General features: G+C 42.0%; 1 protein-coding gene across 6 annotated transcripts in view; it reads left to right on the top strand.

Moving 5' to 3' along the window:
• FRMD4A (FERM domain containing 4A) overlaps positions 1–22,207 on the top strand; it is a 481,635-nt gene that overhangs the window by 372,418 nt on the left and 87,010 nt on the right. For all 6 annotated transcript variants that reach the window (XR_015877834.1, XM_088468780.1, XM_088468779.1 and 3 more), the window contains exon 7: positions 1,679–1,701. Coding sequence is in view for 5 of the 6 variants with exons in the window: in XM_088468780.1 (XP_088324906.1) it covers positions 1,679–1,701 (23 nt within the window). In the remaining variant the exon portion in view is untranslated. The remainder of the gene's footprint in view (positions 1–1,678; positions 1,702–22,207) is intronic.

Below are 22,207 nucleotides of genomic sequence, written 5' to 3'. Positions count from 1 at the left end.
GGTGATGAACAATGCCTTTTCCAGCATGATGGAGCACCTTGCCATAAGGCAAAAGTGATAACTAAGTGGCTCAGGGAACAAAATATCGAAATTTTGGGTCCATGGCCAGGAAATTCCACAGACCTTAATCCCATTGAGAACTTGTGGTTAATCCTCAAGAGGCAGGTAATTGCAGAGGTCTTGAAAAAGAAGGGTCAACATTGCACATATTGACTCTTTGCATAAACTTAATGTAATTGTCAATAAAGCCTTTGACATTTATGAAATGCTTGTTATTTTACTTCAGTAACATCTGACAAAAAGGTCTAAAAACACTGAAGCAGCAAACTTTGTGAAAACCAATTCTTGTAATTCTCAAAACTTTTGGCCACGGCTATATACTGAACACAGGTTGAAGCCTGGGTTTAGTACTTGCGCCCCTTTCACACCTGAGTGATGAACCAGGGTTATTCACCCTACACGGACCTGGGTCTTCCAGTGTACCAGGTTTTCCGTCTAACAGTAGACACATAGAGACGATGTAATCTCCGAGCGGTTCTGTTCCCGCCAATCAAGTCCTTTGAGCCATGACCCGGGTCATCAAGACTCTGGTTATGCTTTTCATACATAAGCCAGTGCACTGACACAGGTTGTAAGAATAACCCTGGTCAATTGCAGTGTCATAGACCTGAGACTGTCAACCTGGGTCAGACCCTTTCAGACATAAGGAGGACCTGGGTCGACTCAACATTCCCTAGCAAATTCCCGGGTTTTTGCTTATATCTCAAAGGGGTATTACTTGCTTCTTGCTTTGCTCCAAAGTCAAAAAGAGCCCAACACTGTCTTACTACAGGTGCTCCAGCTAACTCCGCCATTACAGTCCAGGTTTTAAGGATATCCATGCTTGAGTCCAGATGGTTATATCAAATTGACTGAGGTACTAATTAAGTCACGTGTGCTCAAGCATGGATATCCTTAAAACCTGAATTGGAATGGGGCCTGTACACAGACAATCACAATAAAATACAAAGATTCTGTGTTAGTTTTGCCCAATTTAAAGATTCCCCAATCCACCAATCTGCGAGCATACATTACAGATATTTTTCAGTGATTTGCAGATCGTTTTCAGCAAATAACAGATCTGCCCATTGTGAAAGACTCATCTTTTTACTAGTGTCAGTCTCCAAATTTGCTGTTTGTTACCATACACTAGCAATCTACAGCCCAGCATGGTCTGTGAAATCCAACATGTTGGACAACCTGATTTACCAATTCCAATCACTTTTTGGTCGGAATCTGCGATCTGTGAACCCCATACACTGCAGATTTTTTTACTCAATCATCTGCAAAATGCCAAATTGCCCCAATTAATTGCTGATGTTTGGGGGCCTTAATGGCAGAGTTTGGGAATCTGAGCTAATGGCATCAACATTGTACAAGTAAACATAACCACACTGGATCAACATTTGTTGGGCCCCATTTTTATATCTGCCACAAAGGAGTTAAACGTTATCTATATATGAAGGGTGAGAGTAATTGTACTTATGAGACTATTTTAAAAATATAATATACTTAAGATGTAAAGCACTTTGAGTCCTTTAGGAGAAAAGCGCTATATAAATAAAATCATTATTATTAAGATGAGATGATTATGGGTGGGTTTATCTAACCATGTTTTTTGTTTTTGTTTCTCTTTTAGGAAGCAAAAGGAGACTTTTCAAGGTACGTCTACATCTCCATTGTCTCCTTCATTTTTTTATTGTCATTTATTGTCCTTTTGTATTCTCCTTTACATTACTATTTCTATATTTCATTATGTAGTACCAAAATATTTATGTTCTTAAGGTCCACAGTTGCCTTAATTTTTTCTGTGAATGGATGTGATTAATCTCATGTGATCTGATAATATAATCAGATTAAATTGCAGCACACAAATCATTTCATACAAGAGAAATACAATGCACCCAGATGTGTTCTTACAGATGTGTCTTTATTGGTGCAGTTGCGCCAAACAGCCCTTCTCGGCGTGCCAGGTTCCGTGCAACTCGACTTGTACCAAGTATCTTTTTCACTCTAATGTGTGTCTTAAGCTGGGTACACATGACGTGATATAGCGTCCTTGACGGATCGGAATGACCAGCGTTTAGTGTGTACCCTGAATACAACGTCCAATGAATTGGGTGGTCGCATCTTCCCGTCAGGTGTGCTGCACAACAGATGGGACGCTGTCATGGACGATGCGGTATAGTTACATTAGACATGTAACAATATATCGTACAGTCGTACAGCAGATCGTGCACCGTGTATGGCGATGCAATATATCGTTACACCGCATCGTTGGCTCATTTGGTTGTCTAGGTGTGTACACAGCTTTGATATCACAGATGATGATGGTGGGGATGTCAGAGCATAAGAAAAATGTTCCAGAAATTGTTGTTGTGGGCGATAGATAGCAGCAACATGCAGAGAGAATGGGGTGAAAATTCTGCTAGAATATACTTCAAGTGATGTAAATGTGAGCGATGGAACCTGTGGTAGAACTGTGTTTGTAAAAAAAAATGGGACAGTAATATTCCAACCCCACCTTCTTTGCTGTTTCTGTGTGAAATGGAGACCACTGTGTTAGTGCTGCAGGGGAGGCAGTATCTGACTGTGTTTGCCATGTTTCTGTTATTGCCAGAAGGTTGAGGTTCTTAAAGATAAAGAAGTCATGGATGTACAGTATGTTAATTTATTACAAAATAGCCTCAATAATAATGTCCAAGGTTATTTTTTAATGTGTGCATTATTATTGGTGCTATTATATGATGTGGGCCCACTTCAAATAATAGCACTAATAATAATGCACACATTAATAAATAGCCTTGATGTATTATAGTGGCACGGATTGTGCCGCTATTGCTCTTTCTGCTTCGCCTCAGTGATGAAGTGAAAACTCCCCTCCTCCAGCGATCCCTGCAGACCCCACAGCACATCAGCCTAATGCTGATGCGCTGTGTCTCACCTACTGGCCGGCTCCAGTGGGCATGCATGAGCTCTCGCAAGCATTGCGAGATCTCCCGTAGCTCAGCAGCCGCCACAGCCAGGGACAGTGCTGTCACTGCTGTGGTAGGACAACGCCAGCTGCAGCTGTTGAAATCGATAGCTGCAACGTACCACTCATACATTGTAGCGCCCTTGTCATTTAACACCTAACCTCACATTAATACATGGGGCAGAAGCGGTATCAGTGCACATAGCGTGTACTGATACCACTAAACCCCATTACGCCCCTTCATACATTCCCCCAGGGTGTTTAAGTCTTAATTTTTGGGGGGCATTTTGATTTTATTTAAATTATCACATTCACACTACCTTTACCAATTATTTTTAATATATAACATACTACATCATTAGCCATGATAATGTCCTAAGGGGATTATCTAGCTATTTTGTTTAAATGCAAAGATTACTTTTCTAATTAATGTATTTCCAAAGGTGACCTCAGACTGCCCTACTATCAAAAAGTGTTTTCTTGTAAGATTTGATATTCTTATTCTGAGGTCCACCATCCTAGATCTATATTCTTTTTGGATGTAATTGGACAAGTTCTTTGATTAGAATATTTAATATACAGGTTCATTGTTATAAGGGTTCTCAACAAATTCTTGACATTGACATCCCCCTCCCCTTTAATTCATGCATCCATACCTACGGGTATGTCGGCAGCATAATGTCGACATGGTCAGCTTTCAGGGTCTCAACATGTTCAATGTGTCAACATTTAAAATGCCAATATTTACAATGTCGACACTGACCTAATGTGACAGTCAGAATATTGTCCATGGTATTTTAACCTAACTCTAAAGCTGGGTACACACTAAATGATTTGTTTACCCAGCAATGTCGCCATCAATTCCAGCACCGACGGGCCGACATATCGGGCGGTTCGTACACACTGGGCGATCTGGTGCCCGACTGTCCGATATGCCGGCCCCCCGCATAGCGCTGCATGGGATAGTCAGCCGAATTGCCTGATCTTACATGCTGCACATAGGATCAGGCAATGAGGCTGATGACCACACGGGAGTGCGCATGCACACTACACATCTTTAACGATTGGTCGTTAAGATGTGTCGCAATTGGCCAAATCGTTAAAGATATTGTGTAATGTGTATGGGACTTAAGCCTAATGGTGCGTACAGATGGGACAATCGACAACAATAACGATATCGTTGTTCGATCTCCCGGGTGTGCTGGAAAATCAGTATCGATCATCCAGCACACCACCAACTCACCAACGACTACAGTGATCCGTGATCAACGATTGCGGATCATTGATCCACCAACCTGGTCGATATTGACCAGGTTGGCCTGCATGCACGGGCGATGGTCGATTTCGATCATGCATGCCCGTGCATCGCAGGTCGTTGGGCACCAAAAAATGCACGATATGAACGATATGATCAATATCGTTCATATTGTCCATTTTAATCGTACCAATACCCTAATTGCAGACCAACCTTAACCCTAAAATCATGTGTCGACATTCTGACAATGTAAATATTTTCTCAGTGTTGAGATTGTGAATGTCGATATCTGAAAGTTGACATAATGACTACATATCATACCTACCAGTTATATTTAGGGTTGCCATATCACCAGATTAAAACTGCACATTGTAAAGTAAATAAGAATCACAGCTCTGTTTATATATAACATTTTGAAATTTACACCCACACACATACAATAATCAAGATACTTAAGGATCAACAAGTGACATTTAATCCTGGCTCTATTTTAGATAATTATTTGGATACACACCTAAAAGATATATCTGCAGGTGATGGTTGTTCATACACACTGAACAACCATCATCTATCTGCGGGTCCTGCTGGCCGGGGGGCGTGTCGCGGCCTCCACTGCAAGTGTACGGGCACAGCACGATGGACAGATCTATCTACCATTATCTGTGCAGCACAGCCGAAGCGATATGTCTGTGAACGACGTCGTACAGACATATAGCTGGTACACACTGGCTGATGGGCACAAAATATATTGGCCGATCAATTGCCAGTCTGTACCCAGCTTTAGGCACCTTGAGTTCTGTATTGCCATACATAGACATATAACATACAGGATTACATAAGTATACTATGAGACAGATACAAGCATTAAACACTTTGACATAGATACATATTTACCAGGGGCGTAACCAGAGCCGTAACTAGAAATTTTGGTGCCCCGTGTGAGAGAGAGCATTGGTGCCCCCAAACCCCCAAAACAGCCTATATAAAAAAAAATGCACAAATTTGGGCACTATACAAATCATATCCAGTCCATCCTTAATATCGCTATCAAAATGATTTTTATAGTACCCATATCTGAGCTTAATTTGGTGAGAACAGCAGCTCCATATTATGTGAGATTTATTTATGTGTTATTGTTATTGTGTTAATCTGTCTATGTAGTATAGGATTCTTATTAAATCTGTTTTGCAAGAAGCCAAGAGTGCTTATCCCATTTCACATAGTGCTTTCCCTGCCCTCCATTTTACATAGTGCTTTCCCTGCCCCCCATTTTACATAGTGCTTTCCCTGCCCCCCATTTAACATAGTGTTTTCCCTGCCCCCATCCCACACAGTGGCGGTTCTAGGGGCGGGCTAACAAGGCCGTCGCCCGGAGCGCCAGCTCCTAGAGGGCGCCACTGAGTCTCCAGGAGGGGAAAAAAAAATTCCATAAGAAAAAGAAAAACACCGCCGGTCACCCCCGCGTTGCCGGGCGCCCGTTGATATTTGTTATCAGCGGGCTCCCGGCTCCCTCCCTGCAGCGGCAGCCGAAGCTCCCGCATAGAGCACTATGGGAGGGACGTCATGACGTCTCTCCCATAGATCCGTGGAGCCGGAGCTCACTCCTGAGATCCGGCTCCAGCAGAGAGCACTATGGGAGGGACGTCATGACGTCTCTCCTATAGATCCGTGGTGGAGCCGCGGTCGGACAGGACGGCAGCGGACGCAGGAGCGGGGCCTAAGGTAAGTATTGTATTTGTATGTTTGTATGTATGTTTGCATGTCTATAATGGGGCATTACTACTGGGGGGCATGTCTATAAGGGGGCATTACTACTGGGGGGCATGTCTATAAGGGGGCTTTACTACTGGGGGGCATTACTACTGGTGGCATGTCTATAAGGGGGCATTACTACTGGGGGCATGTCTAAAAAGGGGCATTACTAACGAGGGCATGTCTATAAGGGGGCATTACTACTGGGGGCATGTCTATAAGGGGGCATTACTACTGGGGGCATGTCATTAAGGGGACATTACTACTGGGGGCACTAATGGGGGCATTACAACTGTGGGCACTACTATATGGGGCATTCCTACTGTGCGCACTACTATAGGGGGCACTACTATTGGGGGCATTACCAATGGGGGCACTACTATAGGGGACTTTACCAATGGGGGCATTAACACTCTGGGAATTACCACTGCGGGCACTACTGAGGGCACTGCATGGGGGCACCACTACTGGGGCCATTGTGTAAGGGGCACCACTGCTGTGAGCATTCTATAAGGGGCACTACTACTGTGGGCATTGTATTAGGGGCACTGCTACTGTTGGCATTGTATTAGGGGCACTACTACTGTGGGTATTGTATTAGGAGCACTACTACTCATTACTGTGAGCCTTGTGTATATAGGGCACTAATTTGGCCATTGTGTAAAAGGGGCACCACTGTGTGTCATAACATGAATAAGAGACTAATGTGTGGCGTAATTTGAATTGGGGATACTGCATTATAAAGGGCATTACTGTGTGAGGCACAATGTATTATACAGGGCATTACTGCATGTGGCATAATGTGTTATACAGGTTTTTACTGCGTATGGCATATTGTGTTATACAGGGCATTACTGCATGTGGCATAATGTGTTATACAGGCCATTACTGCATGTGGCATAATGTGTTATAAAAGCCATTACTGCATGTGGCATAATGTGTTATACAGGGTATTACTGCATGTGGCATAATGTGTTATACAGGGCATTACTGCATGTGGCATAATGTGTTATACAGGCCATTACTGCATGTGGCATAATGTGTTATACAGGGCATTACTGCATGTGGCATAATGTGTTATACAGGCCATTACTGCATGTGGCATAATGTGTTATAAAAGCCATTACTGAATGTGGCATAATGTGTTATACAGGGTATTACTGCATGTGGCATAATGTGTTATACAGGCCATTACTGCATGTGGCATAATGTGTTATACAGGCCATTACTGCATGTGGCATAATGTGTTATACAGGCCATTACTGCATGTGGCATAATGTGTTATACAGGCCATTACTGCATGTGGCATAATGTGTTATACAGGGCATTACTCCATGTGGCATAATGTGTTATACAGGCCATTACAGCATGTGGCATAATGTGTTATACAGGGCATTACATGTGGCATAATGTGTTATACAGGCCATTACTGCATGTGGCATAATGTGTTATACAGGGCATTACTGCATGTGGCATAATGTGTTATACAGGGCATTACTCCATGTGGCATAATGTGTTATACAGGCCATTACTGCATGTGGCATAATGTGTTATACAGGGCATTACTCCATGTGGCATAATGTGTTATACAGGCCATTACTGCATGTGGCATAATGTGTTGTACAGGGTATTACTGCATGTGTTATACAGGGCATTACTGCATGTGGCATAATTGGTTTATAAAGGGCATTACTGCATGTGGCATAATGTGTTATACAGGGCATTACTGCATGTGGCATAATGTGTTATACAGGGCATTACTGCATGTGGCATAATGTGTTATACAGGGCATTACTGCGTGTGGCATAATGTGTTATACAGGGCATTACTGGGTGTGGCATAATGTGTTATACAGGGCATTACTGGGTGTGGCATAATGTGTTATACAGGGCATTACAGCGTGTGGCATAATGTGTTATACAGGGCATTACTGCGTGTGGCATAATGTGTTATACAGGGCATTACTGCGTGTGGCATAATGTGTTATACAGGGCATTACTGCGTGTGGCATAATGTGTTATACAGGGCATTACTGGGTGTGGCATAATGTGTTATACAGGGCATTACAGCGTGTGGCATAATGTGTTATACAGGGCATTACTGCGTGTGGCATAATGTGTTATACAGGGCATTTCGGCGTGTGGCATAATGTGTTTATAAAGGGCATTACAGCATGTGGCATAATGTGTTATACAGGGCATTACTGTGTTTGGCATAATGTGTTTATAAAGGGCATTACAGCATGTGGCATAATGTGTTATACAGGGCATTACTGTGTGTGGCATAATGTGTTTATAAAGGGCATTACTGTGTGTGGCATAATGTGTTAATACAGGGCATTACTGTGTAAGGCGCATTACTGCACATGGTAATTATTCGCCACGAGGGGAGAGCTTGGGGGAAGCCCAGCACCTTCATAAGTGCTGGGCACACCCCACAGTGTGATGAATTGGGGTGTTCCGCAAAGACATGCGCAGAGGAACGTCATCTGAAAAATTTAGGGTTTTTTTTTGGGGGGGGGGTGGCGCGCAACTGTGAACATTCGCCCTGAGCTCCATAATGTATAGAACCGGCCCTGATCCCATATAGTGTTTCCCCCCATCCCACATAGTGCTTATCCCATGTGCTTTCCCTGCCCCCATTCCACATAGTGCTTCCCCCATCTAAGTGTTTTCCCCTGCCCCCACTCCCAGATAATGCTTTTCACTCCTAACATTAATTTCCACAAAGTGCTTTCCCCAATCCCACATAGTGCTTTCCCTGCCCCCTCTCCCACATAGTGCTCTAACCCATCCCCCACCCCCCTTCCCACGCAGGCTACACTTACCTTTAACAACACTGGCTGGAAAGTGACAGGCACCCAGGGCTGTCTTCTGGCTCCTCTGAGTCTGCTTTTTCCTCCTGTCCTATCATGTCTGCTGCGGGGGCTGTGTACAGACTGAGCACTGGGGTGGGGGTGGGACTACATGATAACTGAAGCAGTTCACCTTATAGTAGTTTAAAGATTCGAGGACTCATCAGGCAGCTCCGGCCCCCACCCCAGTGCTCACTCCTCCTGTTTAGTGTCCATGTCCAGTCCCCGGCAGCAGACTGATGTGCTGATGCCGTGCAGTCAGAGTGCACTACAGGGGCGGAGCTGCTCCTCACTCAGAAGTGACACTGTCACACACAGACAGTCATCCACTATCTGCACACACAGCGCCGCGCGTTGCTCCCTGGGTCTTGAAATTGCTGGCTGGGACTCGGGAGTGAGTCACCTGAAGAGGGGAGGCTGCAGCTGCTTTCTGTGGCTGTGCTTTACAGAGCTGGGCGCCGCGCATCACACTGTAAGCAGCGGGCACCCAGCACTGTCAGAGAGAGGGGAATGAGGTGGACAGCCGGTGGCCCGCCCTCAGGGAGTTGCGCTCTGTGCGGTGGCACCAGCCGCACCACCCTAGTTACGGCCCTGGGCGTAACTCTCGGCAGTGCAGTGCACCAGGGCCCGCATTGATGAAGGGGCCCACAGACAACTGGTCCTGGCTGGTCTCCTGACAGTTGTCTTGCCCACATTGGCAGACCTAGCCAGGGCATCACAAATATTGGGGCCCCCCGACATTGATTGCTCCACAGTAGCTGGCTCCTCCCCTGGGACCAGCCAACCTACCCGCAAAATGCAGAATTACTTAACAACACATGAGGAGAGATGACCTTGTTCGCAAGAGCTTACATTCTAAAAAGAAATGGGGTTGATGCAGAGTGTATAGAGTGTAAAAATAACCCTTAATTGCCAGGAATCCAAAAATAGATTTTAAAACTATGCAAAAAATGTATAATGCTATCTAACTATGAAAAGGATGATAGTGAACATGTATTCAGCTATAGTTGCCAGGTCACATACAACCAGATACCATGTATATTCAAAACGTTAATTAATTCAGATGCACAGTCCATACCTGCATTGCAAGCCTGCATTTGATATAATTGTAGTGCAACCAAACAGCATACGTGCTTACTGTATGTTACCTGGCAACCCTACCATACATTTGGAGTAAATGTTTTGCTTATTTTTGAGGGAAATATTTGATTAACTTCAATAATTGAATTTCTTAGCATATTATCCCCCCATTCCCCTCCAGACACTACATTATTACAAACAGCACACTATAGCAAACCTCACAACTTTTAGTCTTGTTAAACTCATTTGCGGCGGCAGTGCAAGCATGAGAAGGAGGCGGTGTCACACCACACAAGGGCACACAAACCACCACACGGCTACAAATTTGAATTCAATGGAAAAATGGACCTAAGATAACAATAAGGAGGACTTTGAAGTACCATTTATTATTATTTCCGCCAGATCTGCAATTGCACAAAAGAAGGGACAATATATGTGGGTATATATTTTTTATACAGTATGTGTGAAAAGGTGAAATGGGTGTATTTGTGGATGAATAAATAAACTGAATGGACAGATCTTTTCTGATCCATTCATATTCATACCCCAGTGTGAGATCGGTAACAGCCATGTGTTCACAACTAAAGTACAATGAAAAACTTGGACAACACTATAACACATTCAACTTGGATTTGTGTTTGGTGTCCTTGATGCATGCAGAATCTACCCATGCTTGCCACCCTTGCTTTGTGTGGGTGTGGAATCATAGCATATAGAAGCCGGAAACACAGTATAGCAAATGTTATAAACTGTGTATAATAATATATAATTACCATTAGATGCTTGCCACATAATAACCAATCATGTCTGTTTTCAATCATGGCTTATTTGGAGGGATCTGTTCTTTCAGTATGTGAAATGGAGTTCTTCGCAGGAGTTCAGGAATATCGTATGTTGCAGATTTTTCATTATTTAACCTTTTCATTTCTGACATGTCCTGGGAAAGACATGATTGAGAAATACCCAGCTGGTAATGATTTCAATATAATAATCCACAAGTCCTATTTCCTGTACTCTAAAAGCAAAAATCTTAGGGGTGCAACCTTGAACTTCCCTGTCATTTTCAGTGTATCATATTACATGTTGAACCTAGTGAGTACTGCCATTTCTATAAATGAAGTTGAAAGAGATTCCTTTCATAGGCTGTGATGGATAGCAGTCTCAGAAGATGTACTTTCAGGACACACTGGGTCTGTTTTAACTTCCATAAATAGTTCACAATCATCATTGTTTCACATTAATGGATGTATCTAAGAGTTTAGGGGTTATGTAACATAAGCACAGAGATCACATGTGCATGCCAAAATGTGTCCAGTAGCAGAGTAACTTTTTGGTTGGAGATAACAAGTAGTTGTTACACAATAGACCAATTAGAATGACTAATTCGCTTAACAAAGTACAAAATCAGAGTAAATGAGTAAAAAGAGTTGAGTTTAATTCCCATAGGATCTATGACATCTTTGGTCTAAGTCATGTGACCCTTAAATGTCTGCAATTTACTTCGTTGATTTTTTCTCACATCCTCTAGGTGCCAGGAATAGGTTAAAGTAAAAATGTGTGCTATGTATTGTAAATACTGCATGCTGGTGTTCTGTGCCCCAGAGGCAATGTGCGGGCCTCATCGCAGGTCCAAGGTACACTTATAAATATTATGGTGATCTTATAACTTTGATAACCTAGTTATTATGGTATTACATCTACCAAATGAATCACTTATTTTACTAAATCAAAGCGAACAAGAATGTACCATCAATCTTCTTGCAATTTAATCCCAAAACCACTGATAATATTTTGTGAACAAGGTATACATTCATATATGGGAAAGTGCTAAATTATAGTGAGAAAGCTGTGACTTTTATTTATTTATTTTAAATAAGCTGGTAAAATGTACATAGTGTAAAAGTAGACTGTTTATTGATTTATTGTGAACTTGAGTTTAATGCAGGAAACGAATGACCTCACCACTAGTAGGCATTATTGGTCCCTGATTCCCCTGTCATGTTACTGAGCAGAAGAGAAATCTACAGTCGCACTAGAATTATTATTTCTCAATCAAGGAGAACGTTGTAACCCTCATATCATATATATTGGAAAAATGTATTTTCTACAACAGTTCTATATTTGAGGGGTGCTACCACTGACATCAATGTCATATATATAGGAAAAGAAGGACAGAGAAGAAAATGTCATATGTGGTGCACAATAAATTAAAACTTTACTTTTATTCGTGTTAACAATAAATATCCATTCAAAGAAAAAAAGCAGCGAAAATAATTTAAAATAATAGAGTGTATCACAAAGAAAGAAAATGTGATTAAAATAAAGGCGGCGTGTGTATCCCGACCTATTGTGTCATAATAAAGACTGACTGAATTGACTTGTGATTATATGTCTGTTTATATCAAAAAGTATACCTAATTGAATCTATAAGAGGTGACATAAATGAGTCACAAATAATCTTATCAATATTAGTATAGTAAAGTTCAGTCAATAACTGACAGTGTGTGTGTTAAGGCTGCTAACACGGGGTATTATCACATCATGTGGTCATATGTCCCTAAATATAGAATCCTTATATAGGCTCTTCATTTTATTGTCTGTCCATCAAATCATGTGACATATTACATTTTTACACCTCGAGATATATATCTCTTTATTCAAATAATTCTGTTGTTCACAGTTATATTGAAATTTTCAGTAGGAAGTAACTCTCCTTATATGTCATTAAGTTTAAGGTGTGAAAGAAAATTTTTTTGACAATAGATACCCGCCAGAACAAAGAATATTAAATTATTCACGTTATCCAAAAGGATTCCCCTTTAAAGTACTGGTTCTTTTTCCAAAATAGTTGTTTAAACAGGAGATTTCTCCTGCTGTTATCAGAGCTTCTGGGGGATATGTAAATATAGCACCATCAGCATGGACATTAATTCCACCCCTCTTTAAGTATATCACATTAGACGCAGCTCTTATCTTACATAGCGCTCAATGCACATAATAACACACTACTGTTGGTATATACATATAATAAAATACATTGGAACGGGTAACACACGCCGCTGCCAACGCAGCGTTTCGCTATCAAGCTTTATCAGAAATTACAATCAAGTTTCAAAAAGTGCATAATATATTGTATTTTAAATATAATATATGGTTACAGCAAGGGGAGTGGGGTTGGGTCTGACACAGCAATGTAATATACCTGTAATACTTGTAACATACTTGCCAAGTCTCCCCGAATGTCAGGAAGGTACCCTGTAATAAAGGGGCATATTTTGGTAGAAGCTTATTGCTAATATATTTGTTCAAATATTTGCATATACATAGTCTTTATTATTAAAATCAACTTCAGACCACTTATGCAACTAATGTGGGAAAGGTATAAATGTATTGTATACAGGTAAAACATGCAAATATATAAACTAATTAGTTGTTAAAGTTAAACCTGGTGTGCAGTAGTGCCTGATAGTATCTTCCTGCAAATAAAGATCAGTTGATAATTGTTTGTCTTTGCACAAGACTCATTATTCACTCTAAATAGATATACAGTACTGTAACACATGTAACATGTAGCAACCATAGCATCATGTAATACATGTAACAGCCATAGCATCGTGTAACACATGTAACATGTAGCAGCCATAGCATCGTGTAACACATGTAACATGTAGCAGCCATAGCATCATGTAATACATGTAACATGTAACACCCATAGCATCGTGTAACACATGTAACATGTAGCAACCATAGCATCATGTAACACATGTAACATGTAACAGCCATAGCATCGTGTAACACATGTAACATGTAGCAGGCTGCAGCACTGCCCAGTCAGTTGTTGCCTTACATACACAGCTATACATGTTTCCCATAGCTTAAATGTGCCAGCACTGAATATTATCAGCCTCTAGTGAGACAAAGCAGCAATTAGCAAAGACGGATGGGTGAGGATTGTCCTACAGTAACCACCACTTTTAAGTACTATATTGTTGTTGTTTTTTATTTAAAACATATTTAAGACATAATAATGTTATTTGGGTATGGTACAGAATTAGAAACATTTGGCAAATCCCCTCTCCCATATATTAAAGAGCCGGTTAATGCCGGCGATAAGTTATCTGTCGGTAAATGGCTTTTCCAAACCTATCTTTCAAGATCCATGTTCTGTTCTATATTATATACAGTGCTTTCTGTGTGTGTTTTTTTGCTTAACATTATTTCTTTTTTTTTTAAACTAGTAGAATTGAAAGCCGCAAAGGAATGATCTAACCTTGCTTTTCCTATTTGTGCCTGTTCTGTTATTTATCCTTAGCAATTTGCTTTATGTCTTCTGTCTCCAAAGGGGTTAAGAAAACCAGCGCAGCAGGCCAGGAAACGTAATATGGCTTTAATCTTTCTGTTACATCTCATGCCATATGGGGTGGGGGATTTTTTATGTTTCCCATAAGCAGACGCACAAAAAGCCTTTTAAGGAAAGCTGCGAGTGTGTTTAATAAGCTATGGAAAGAGATACCTGATTTGTTGGATTAATTGCTCAGTGAAATGTGAGCTAGTAAAATAGATTGCATAAAGCTAAACCCTATAGAAACAATAACACACACACTTAGTCCTTTGTCTGTTTACATGTACACATGCTGCAATCTATTGCAAGTAATGCAATGCGTACCTGATCCCACAGCTCCAGGTGATGTGTACATGACAAGATTGTTTCCCTGTTTTACCCATTCCTCCAGAATATGTTTGCCACACATTCCCAGTGAAGCACTCCTTTTAAAATAAACAAATGACTTTGCAATGAATGAGTGAAACTGGGCATAAAAGGAATTTTAACAAGAGAGGTCACAAAAAGGTTTGGTGATGCAAAAATTATGCAATTCAAGTGGTTGCAATGGTTATCATACATCACTGTTTATAGATATTTAGCATTCTCTCTGTTTTGCAAAGTATGTTTGTGTCCTCACCACCAAACTTTCTGCATACTTATCTAATAGGGGAAAAGCAGAAACCTGAAAGATTCCAGATAGCATAGCAAATATTAGCCCAGGGCCTGTGTGCTGTTAAGTGCAGTACTCTTGTTCTTTTAACACAAGACCTTTTGGGTTTCGCGGTAAATTAAACCTTTTTCTTGTTACATTTTTGTGAGATACATATTTACTAGTATTCCTCTGGTCTCTGGTTACCTGCAACAATAGTAAACCCTTTAAGGATAAACAGAGATTTCTGGAATGTAGAACACCCATGGTCTACCTACTGCCCTGCTAAATGTTCATTGAACTTCAAATTTTAATAGAAAAACTAGGTTTCTCAATTGAAAGGAACAGCTGGCTTATGTTTTATATGCACACATTATAAACATGGGTATTGCTGACCAGTTCAGGCATTTTAATATCAGTCATCCTAGTAGCCAAGATGCTTATTTATTAAGGGACAGAGGGCCTGATTCAGTAAGCAACGCAAGTGAGAGAACGCACGGTGCGAGCCGATGTTTGCGATATGCGTATGCATTGTGTGTACGTGAACAGGTCGCTGAGTATGGTAAGGGCTCTCTGAGTATGCAGGGAGCCTGCAGAGACCTTCCATGTTGATTGACAGGAAGTGCCGTTTGTGGGTGGTGACGGGGTGGTCGGCCGAACGCAGGCGTGCCTGTGCGTTCGCACACCGTTACAGGGTCATGCATAAATTAATCTCAGCGGCGCCTCATGCAGCCGGGCGACCTCTCTACGTGCAGGAATCTCTCAAGTCCTGCGGCAGGGTCAGGTCAACCCTTAGCTTACACGCAGCTTCGATGGCACTCAATGTTCCCAATGTTTACGCAGTCACTCACGGCATAGGTGGGCGGCTTTATGTTTTGCTGGGTGTCTGCTTCTTGTGCTGCAGTCTCCGTGCGTATCCATTGATTAGCATTTTCTCGCAGTGGCTAGGTGCATGCGTCTGCTAGCGTGCGTTCCTTGCTGAATCAGGCCCACTATTCACAGTGCTAGCAAATGAATGAACAGAGCAATTACCATTGAGGTCAAGCTGATCCAGTAGGACGCTGTCCCAGTATGACTTTGCCCTTTTGAAACCACCTTCACTGCTTGCATAGCACAGCGGTGAAGCAGCATTTGTGCTGCGCAAGAGTGGCAATTACAAATGGCACAAAAAAACAAATTCCATGTGTATGAGTATACAGTCAGCTGGTCCTCTCTGATTTGATTAAAATGCATCTATAATTACAGCTCTATGTCCCCCACATAGATGGACACACACATGGAACACACAGACAGACATAAAACAAAGGCTGAGAATAAGATCTAGAATACAGAAATCTGTCTCTTGTTCAAAGCCCTACATGACCAGGGCTAAAAGGTACTTGAAGCAGCTTCTGATCCCTTACTGTCCCACTCTATTGCTGACAAAAGACTATTAACAGTATCTAGAATCTTCCGGAATTCATTTGGGGATTGAGCTTTCAGCTTTGTGGCTCCGACTCTTTGGAACTCACTTCCTCACACAGTTCGAGAAGCCTCCACTTTAGAGTCCTTCAAAAATAGACTTAAGACTTTCCTGTTCACCCAAGCATTTCACTAATGTCCCTTGTTAAGCTTGTTTTGTATTTTGTGCTATTTAGGCAAATGCAAAGCACTTTGATTCCTATTAGGAGAAAAATTTATATAAATTACATATTATTATTCCTAAAGTACCTGACTTTGCTCTGAATGAGCTGTACAAGTGGCAGCCATTTTTCTGGAGACCAAAATACAGCAAGATCTACAGTATGTAAATAACTCAGCCACCTATGGGGGCTTGTGCACACAGGCTGAAAAGACAATGGTCATTAAAGTGTAGGTACTTTAACCTTGCTTCATGGGGTCCTTGAGTTGCATTCATTAATGTGTATTAATCTGCTATGTAGCATACTATATAGTATACATTGTACATTGACTGGTATTCTGATCTTCCCCATACTTCCCCATATTCTACCGAATAGTGGCGATATTGACGAAGGCTTCTCAGCAAGCGTGTGTTTACAGGAACATTGGCTTACATTCATTTTGGAAGCCGAGATGCCATAGAGTATATGCTATGCTGTATTGACACCCTTTTGTTTGTGACCTAAAGAATACAGTCATTGTTTATTATCATGACATGCAGGAAACGGGTTAAGCCATCAGTGCGCGGAAGCTGGGATGAGGGAGTTAGTCCTGGTAACAGCTGAGTGCTGAACCCTGGACAGCAGCTGTCCACTCTCTGACTCACCTTGTAGAGTATACAATAGAAATCACTGTATAGAGCATGCTCATCTACTGCGCATATTTGTAAATTTGGGATTTCAGACGCATTTTATTAATGTCGACTGCTTTGAATGGCTGTTTGATTACAGGTACACGTATTGTTGCTCTTGTCATACTGACTAAAGTAGGGGCAGTCCCATGTCTGCAAGATGATTTGACTAAATGTTACTGCCTGGTAAAAACTTAACCGCTGGGGTCACTTCATAGTCAAGCATGCCAGGGAGCAGTGCCTGGCGATGGTATAAAGTAATATATTGGTAATAAGTTTCTTCATTTAGAATAATTTTACTAACAAGATAGTAACAAAAAAAACCACTTGGGTAGATTTCTTTTTTCTGTTTTATTTAGCCCACATTAAACATGACACACGCCAGCATATGTGCTAACTCATGTTCACTAAGGCGCTCATGCAGACCCAGATGCTAAGCTGCGCTCTCACGCAGCTAAAAGGGGCCGGGTATGCAAATGCTGCGATTACACTGTCTGGTGAAAGGACGCCCTCTATGTCTTAGAGAGCGACGGCAGAGCGATCGCACTCCGGAGTATAAAGCCGCCCACCTTTCTCTCTTAGCACACGTCATCTCCAGGAAGTGACTGCACAATCAAAACCATCGAGAGCCATCGGAGCGCAACGCAGCGCTTGAGGTAGACCTTACCCCGCCACAAGCACTGCGATCACTGCAGACTGAAATACAACCAAGTGACGTGTACAATGACACTTCTTTGCTAATTATGCACACCCTTAAAATGCCGTTTAGACATCCAGACACGCCTGCGTTCACACATCCACTCCCCCGTTCACAAGCACCTTCCCCTGTTACCACCCACAAACGGCGCTATCTGTCAATCAAAGTAGCGTCCAGTCTGTGTCCTACGAGCGCTCCATTCCCGACCGCAATGAGTGACTCGCACATGCGTATATTGCCGCATGCGGAAACATGCGATAATCACCCATAGCTTGCGTACGCAGCTTAGCTAACTGGTCTGAATCAGGCCCTAAGTTCATTCAGTACAGTGGTCTTACTTAGTAAATAAGCCCTTTCCTGACTTGGTATTCAAAATAAAACATATATTTGTAGGAGATGTCACGTCTGCTGTCCATATGGCTTCATAGACATCCGTAGGAACCTATGTTTTTAAATTGATTGGGAGTGTTCATGTGGCCTCCTCTCATATAAAATAAAGCCTTGCACAGGCATGGACAGTGGCAGCAAAACTATTGGGTGCTGCTCAGGTACTCGCAGAGCTGGCACCAATCTAGACAACCATTCAGTGTATGTGGTATGGTATACTTTAAAACTTTTTGAGGCTGTGAGAGTGCAGGGGAAATGTCAGTTCTAGCTGGCGGGGCTGTCTTAGGAAGCATACTGGAAAATACTGGGAAGCCTCAAGTCTTTTTACCATGTATCACAGAGAAAAACACAAAACTATTGGGACTTGCTGCCAAACATCTATGTGCCATTATGTGCAAAAAATTCCTACTGTAATATATCGCACAGCTGTCAAAGTTTTGGCCCACCCAATGTTTCCTTCCTTATAGTAGCTGTTTAGCTGTATTTTGGGTCTGTTATAAAAAAAAATTCTGAATTAATCTATTCACTGGTTCCCATTATTCAATTCCGCAATTATTGCTGTTTATTTATGTTCTCTGTTCATTTGTATTTGGAAGTCTGGTATTGTGTGTTAGTGTAATGGAATGCTGCTAGATGTGGGGCTGTTTACACAAATCTTGCGCTTGCCTATTAAAACATTGATGCAAAACACTACAGATATTGTTGCAGAATAAGCTAATGTAATAGCTAGTGACACCACTAGCCTATCCAACAGTCTATAAACTGTCCTGGAAACACAATACAAGAGATTGTGAGGGAAGAGATGAAAGGGGCGTCCGCATGTGAGCAGTTTAGCAGGATTTACAGGGAGAGAAAGCACACAGCTTACTTGTTTGCAGAGAGGAACTTGTTTCCCATTGTATAAGCATATGAGCAGATCTAGTGGCGCACATGCTTGCGAAGGGCATTCACCTGGATTTTGGTAAGGTGCCATCTTTATACACTGCACGCCGACTTACAGTAAAGAATGGATTGATTCATATGTAGTGTTCATTTTGGACTTCTCTCACTGTCATCTGCTCTACCAAACAATCCCAGGGATGCCGATACTTGATTTGAATAAAATAAGCATCATACTTTTTTCCCAGTCCCCCTGAGAGATGAAAGGGGGGGAGGCCCAGGTGGGAGATGCAAGGGAGTTGGAACTATGAATCGCATCATCACAGTTCCGCTCTCCGCAACGATCACTAGACTCGCCATGCATTGCTTTGGGGAAGTGGGCCGATCCGAGAGGTTGGCTTAGCTCTCCGAAATTCGGGAGTCTCCTGGACATTCAAGAAGAGTAGGCAAGTATGGGTAACATGTAGAATGTACCAGTCCCCTAACAAGGAGGCATCTATTTAATGGGTTGAACCAATATTCAACCTGTTGGTTCCCTAGAACTAGTGACAGTGACACCACAAGTTGCATTGTGCCTCTGCTACGTCACTAGGCCTAGTGAGCTGAAAGTCAAACGTCTGTTCAAACAGTTTAAAAGTTCCCTCCTGTGGGAATAGGTGATACGTGCAAGGTACACATGAATTACATACTGTGGCCTTTCTCTCTGAAGATACCTCAAAAGTTCTAGACAAGAGTGAGATAAAGTGATTGCTGTTTAGATAGTTCATAAAAATTAAACCAGGTCTAGCCATGATAAAAGAGAAAGCAGTTTGAAATATAAATCTCACAAACAGGGAAATAAGTCAGTATATTTTATTGTGTACATAGAAAGTAAAGAATAGCTGAAGTATGATCCTTGAATATTGGCTTTGTAATAATAGGGTCCATTATATAAGGAAACAATAGTATAAAGGGCCTGACTTTTGTAAGCCGCTGAGAACGCGCCAGAGATGCCACAAAGGTGTCTTTTGTTTTCTATATTCTTTCTCATCCATACTGGTTTACAGTCTTCAGGCTTCTATTGATATTGTGGCTATAATTTTGCTTTCATGTGCTATATGCTAGAAACACACACATACACACACATACACACACACACACACACACACACACACACAGCATTAAACATTGAGTTTATTAGTTTTCATTTTTATGGTCACTGTGTTTTATTTCTGGCTCTTTTTGTACAAATGATAAATGGTTTGTGTAATGTGTATTGTACATTCACACTTACTCAGCAGTTTTAGCCATGTTACAGAGCATATTTGGTGGAATTCCGATTCCTCTGAACCACGCACTGGGATGGCAGGTTTTACACGTGGAGATTTTAATCCCCTCACGGCCACAAGCATGTTACGGTTACTTTCTCATACTACAAGATAAAAGCACTGCATTTCATTTCAGCACCCAGATGAAATGAGCTAATTATGTCATTTTGACCTACCATAATGCATTTTATTATTAAGGTGTTCTAATTACAAGCAAAGGGTAAGCTATTCATTAGGCAGCTGCAGTCCTCGGGGGGAGTTGTGCAGGGAAGGGAGGGGACTGCATGATTTATGTTTATTAACCCTGTCAGAATTTATACTGTTTTCAGTTTGTCTTTGATAACCTGTCACACAAAGAGGCCTGGCACACACACGGGCAGATTCTGAGTCAGACACGGCTGCCTCTTTTCCGCAGTCGCATCTGCGCTTTTCTGCTAATGCTGCTACAAAGTCATTCCCTGGTAGAGATCCGTACGTCCCAATGTGCAAGGAGTGAGACCCCAAATGCCAGCATCCTTAGGTATAGAAATACTGCTTGCTGCATCTTTAGACACCACTATCGGACGCACCATTGAAGCTTACACCAGCCCTATGGCAGGTCCAGTTTCTCTGTCTGGGAATTGCCTCCTTTGTGAGCTGTTCATCATCTCTGTACGGAATTGCTTTTCGCAGCACGCCCGTGTTACATCACTACCATAAGACAACATTTCTGTGCATCATTTTAGCCCCACACCCCTGTTACCTCCCCTAACACTTCTGCTAATGTGCATCCAAATCTATACTGCAACTGTATGTACAAAATAGAGACACATGCACAGATGAAAAACATTGCGCCAATATATCTGATAGCGCTGCTGCGTCCCGCTCAGGATCAGCCCCACAGGGCTTTTATTCCGAGTTGTATGCAAATGGAATCAGAAGAGAGTCTGGAAAATGTTACATGTTTGCAGCTCATTTCTGAGATGGTCGCATACGTGAGTTTGCAGCTGCAGCCCACAATGTGGCTGATAAAGAAAAGCCTTAGATTCAGTATGACAGTCCGTCTCATGGGCGTGTTATGGGAGTGCTACAGGTGTGTCGGTGAGAGCTGCTGCGTTCTCAGCCGCAGCCACAGAAGCCATGTTCAGACGCAGAAATTGCACCTGGCACCTGCCATAGGGCTGGTGACAGTGCCGATGGTGGATGTGGAGAATCACTGTCGATGTTACAGTGTGCAGAGATGCTGAAAGTGGGACGCTCAGTGCTTGCACATTCAGGTGTACACTAGTATACAGAGGGAAGGCTGAAACTAGCTTTTGCATATTATCGCTGCTCCAAATCCGCCAACAGACGCACCAGCAAACGCTGCAGCTTCCACCTTTGCTAATCCAGAATCCCAATAAACAGAGACGTAGGGCCGGATTCAGTCTGTTATATACCTTACAATGTTTTAGATATGAAAATTTTGATAGCTGTGGGATAAAATTGTTGTTGTTTAAAAATTGTATGTATGGGACATTTGTGTGATCATAGTTAGGGGCAGGAAAAAACAATCAGTTACTTATAGCTAAAGGCCTGATGAGAGGCGTTTGCATCCCCAGTACATTTTATGTTTTTGAGGTAAATTAGTAGCAAGAACAATAGATTGTCTTCTGTTTCTGTGTATGAAAATAATGGTACTTGTGCAAACAGGAGAAACTACACCTCCGAAGTCCGAGAGGTGACTGCTACCCTGTACAGC

This window comes from Taudactylus pleione, unplaced genomic scaffold (genome assembly GCF_031769625.1).
Source record: "Taudactylus pleione unplaced genomic scaffold, aTauple2 ptg000086l, whole genome shotgun sequence".
Classification (NCBI taxonomy): domain Eukaryota; kingdom Metazoa; phylum Chordata; class Amphibia; order Anura; family Myobatrachidae; genus Taudactylus; species Taudactylus pleione.
Note: the sequence above shows the minus strand (reverse complement) of the source record. Positions and strands in the feature narration are given on the sequence as shown.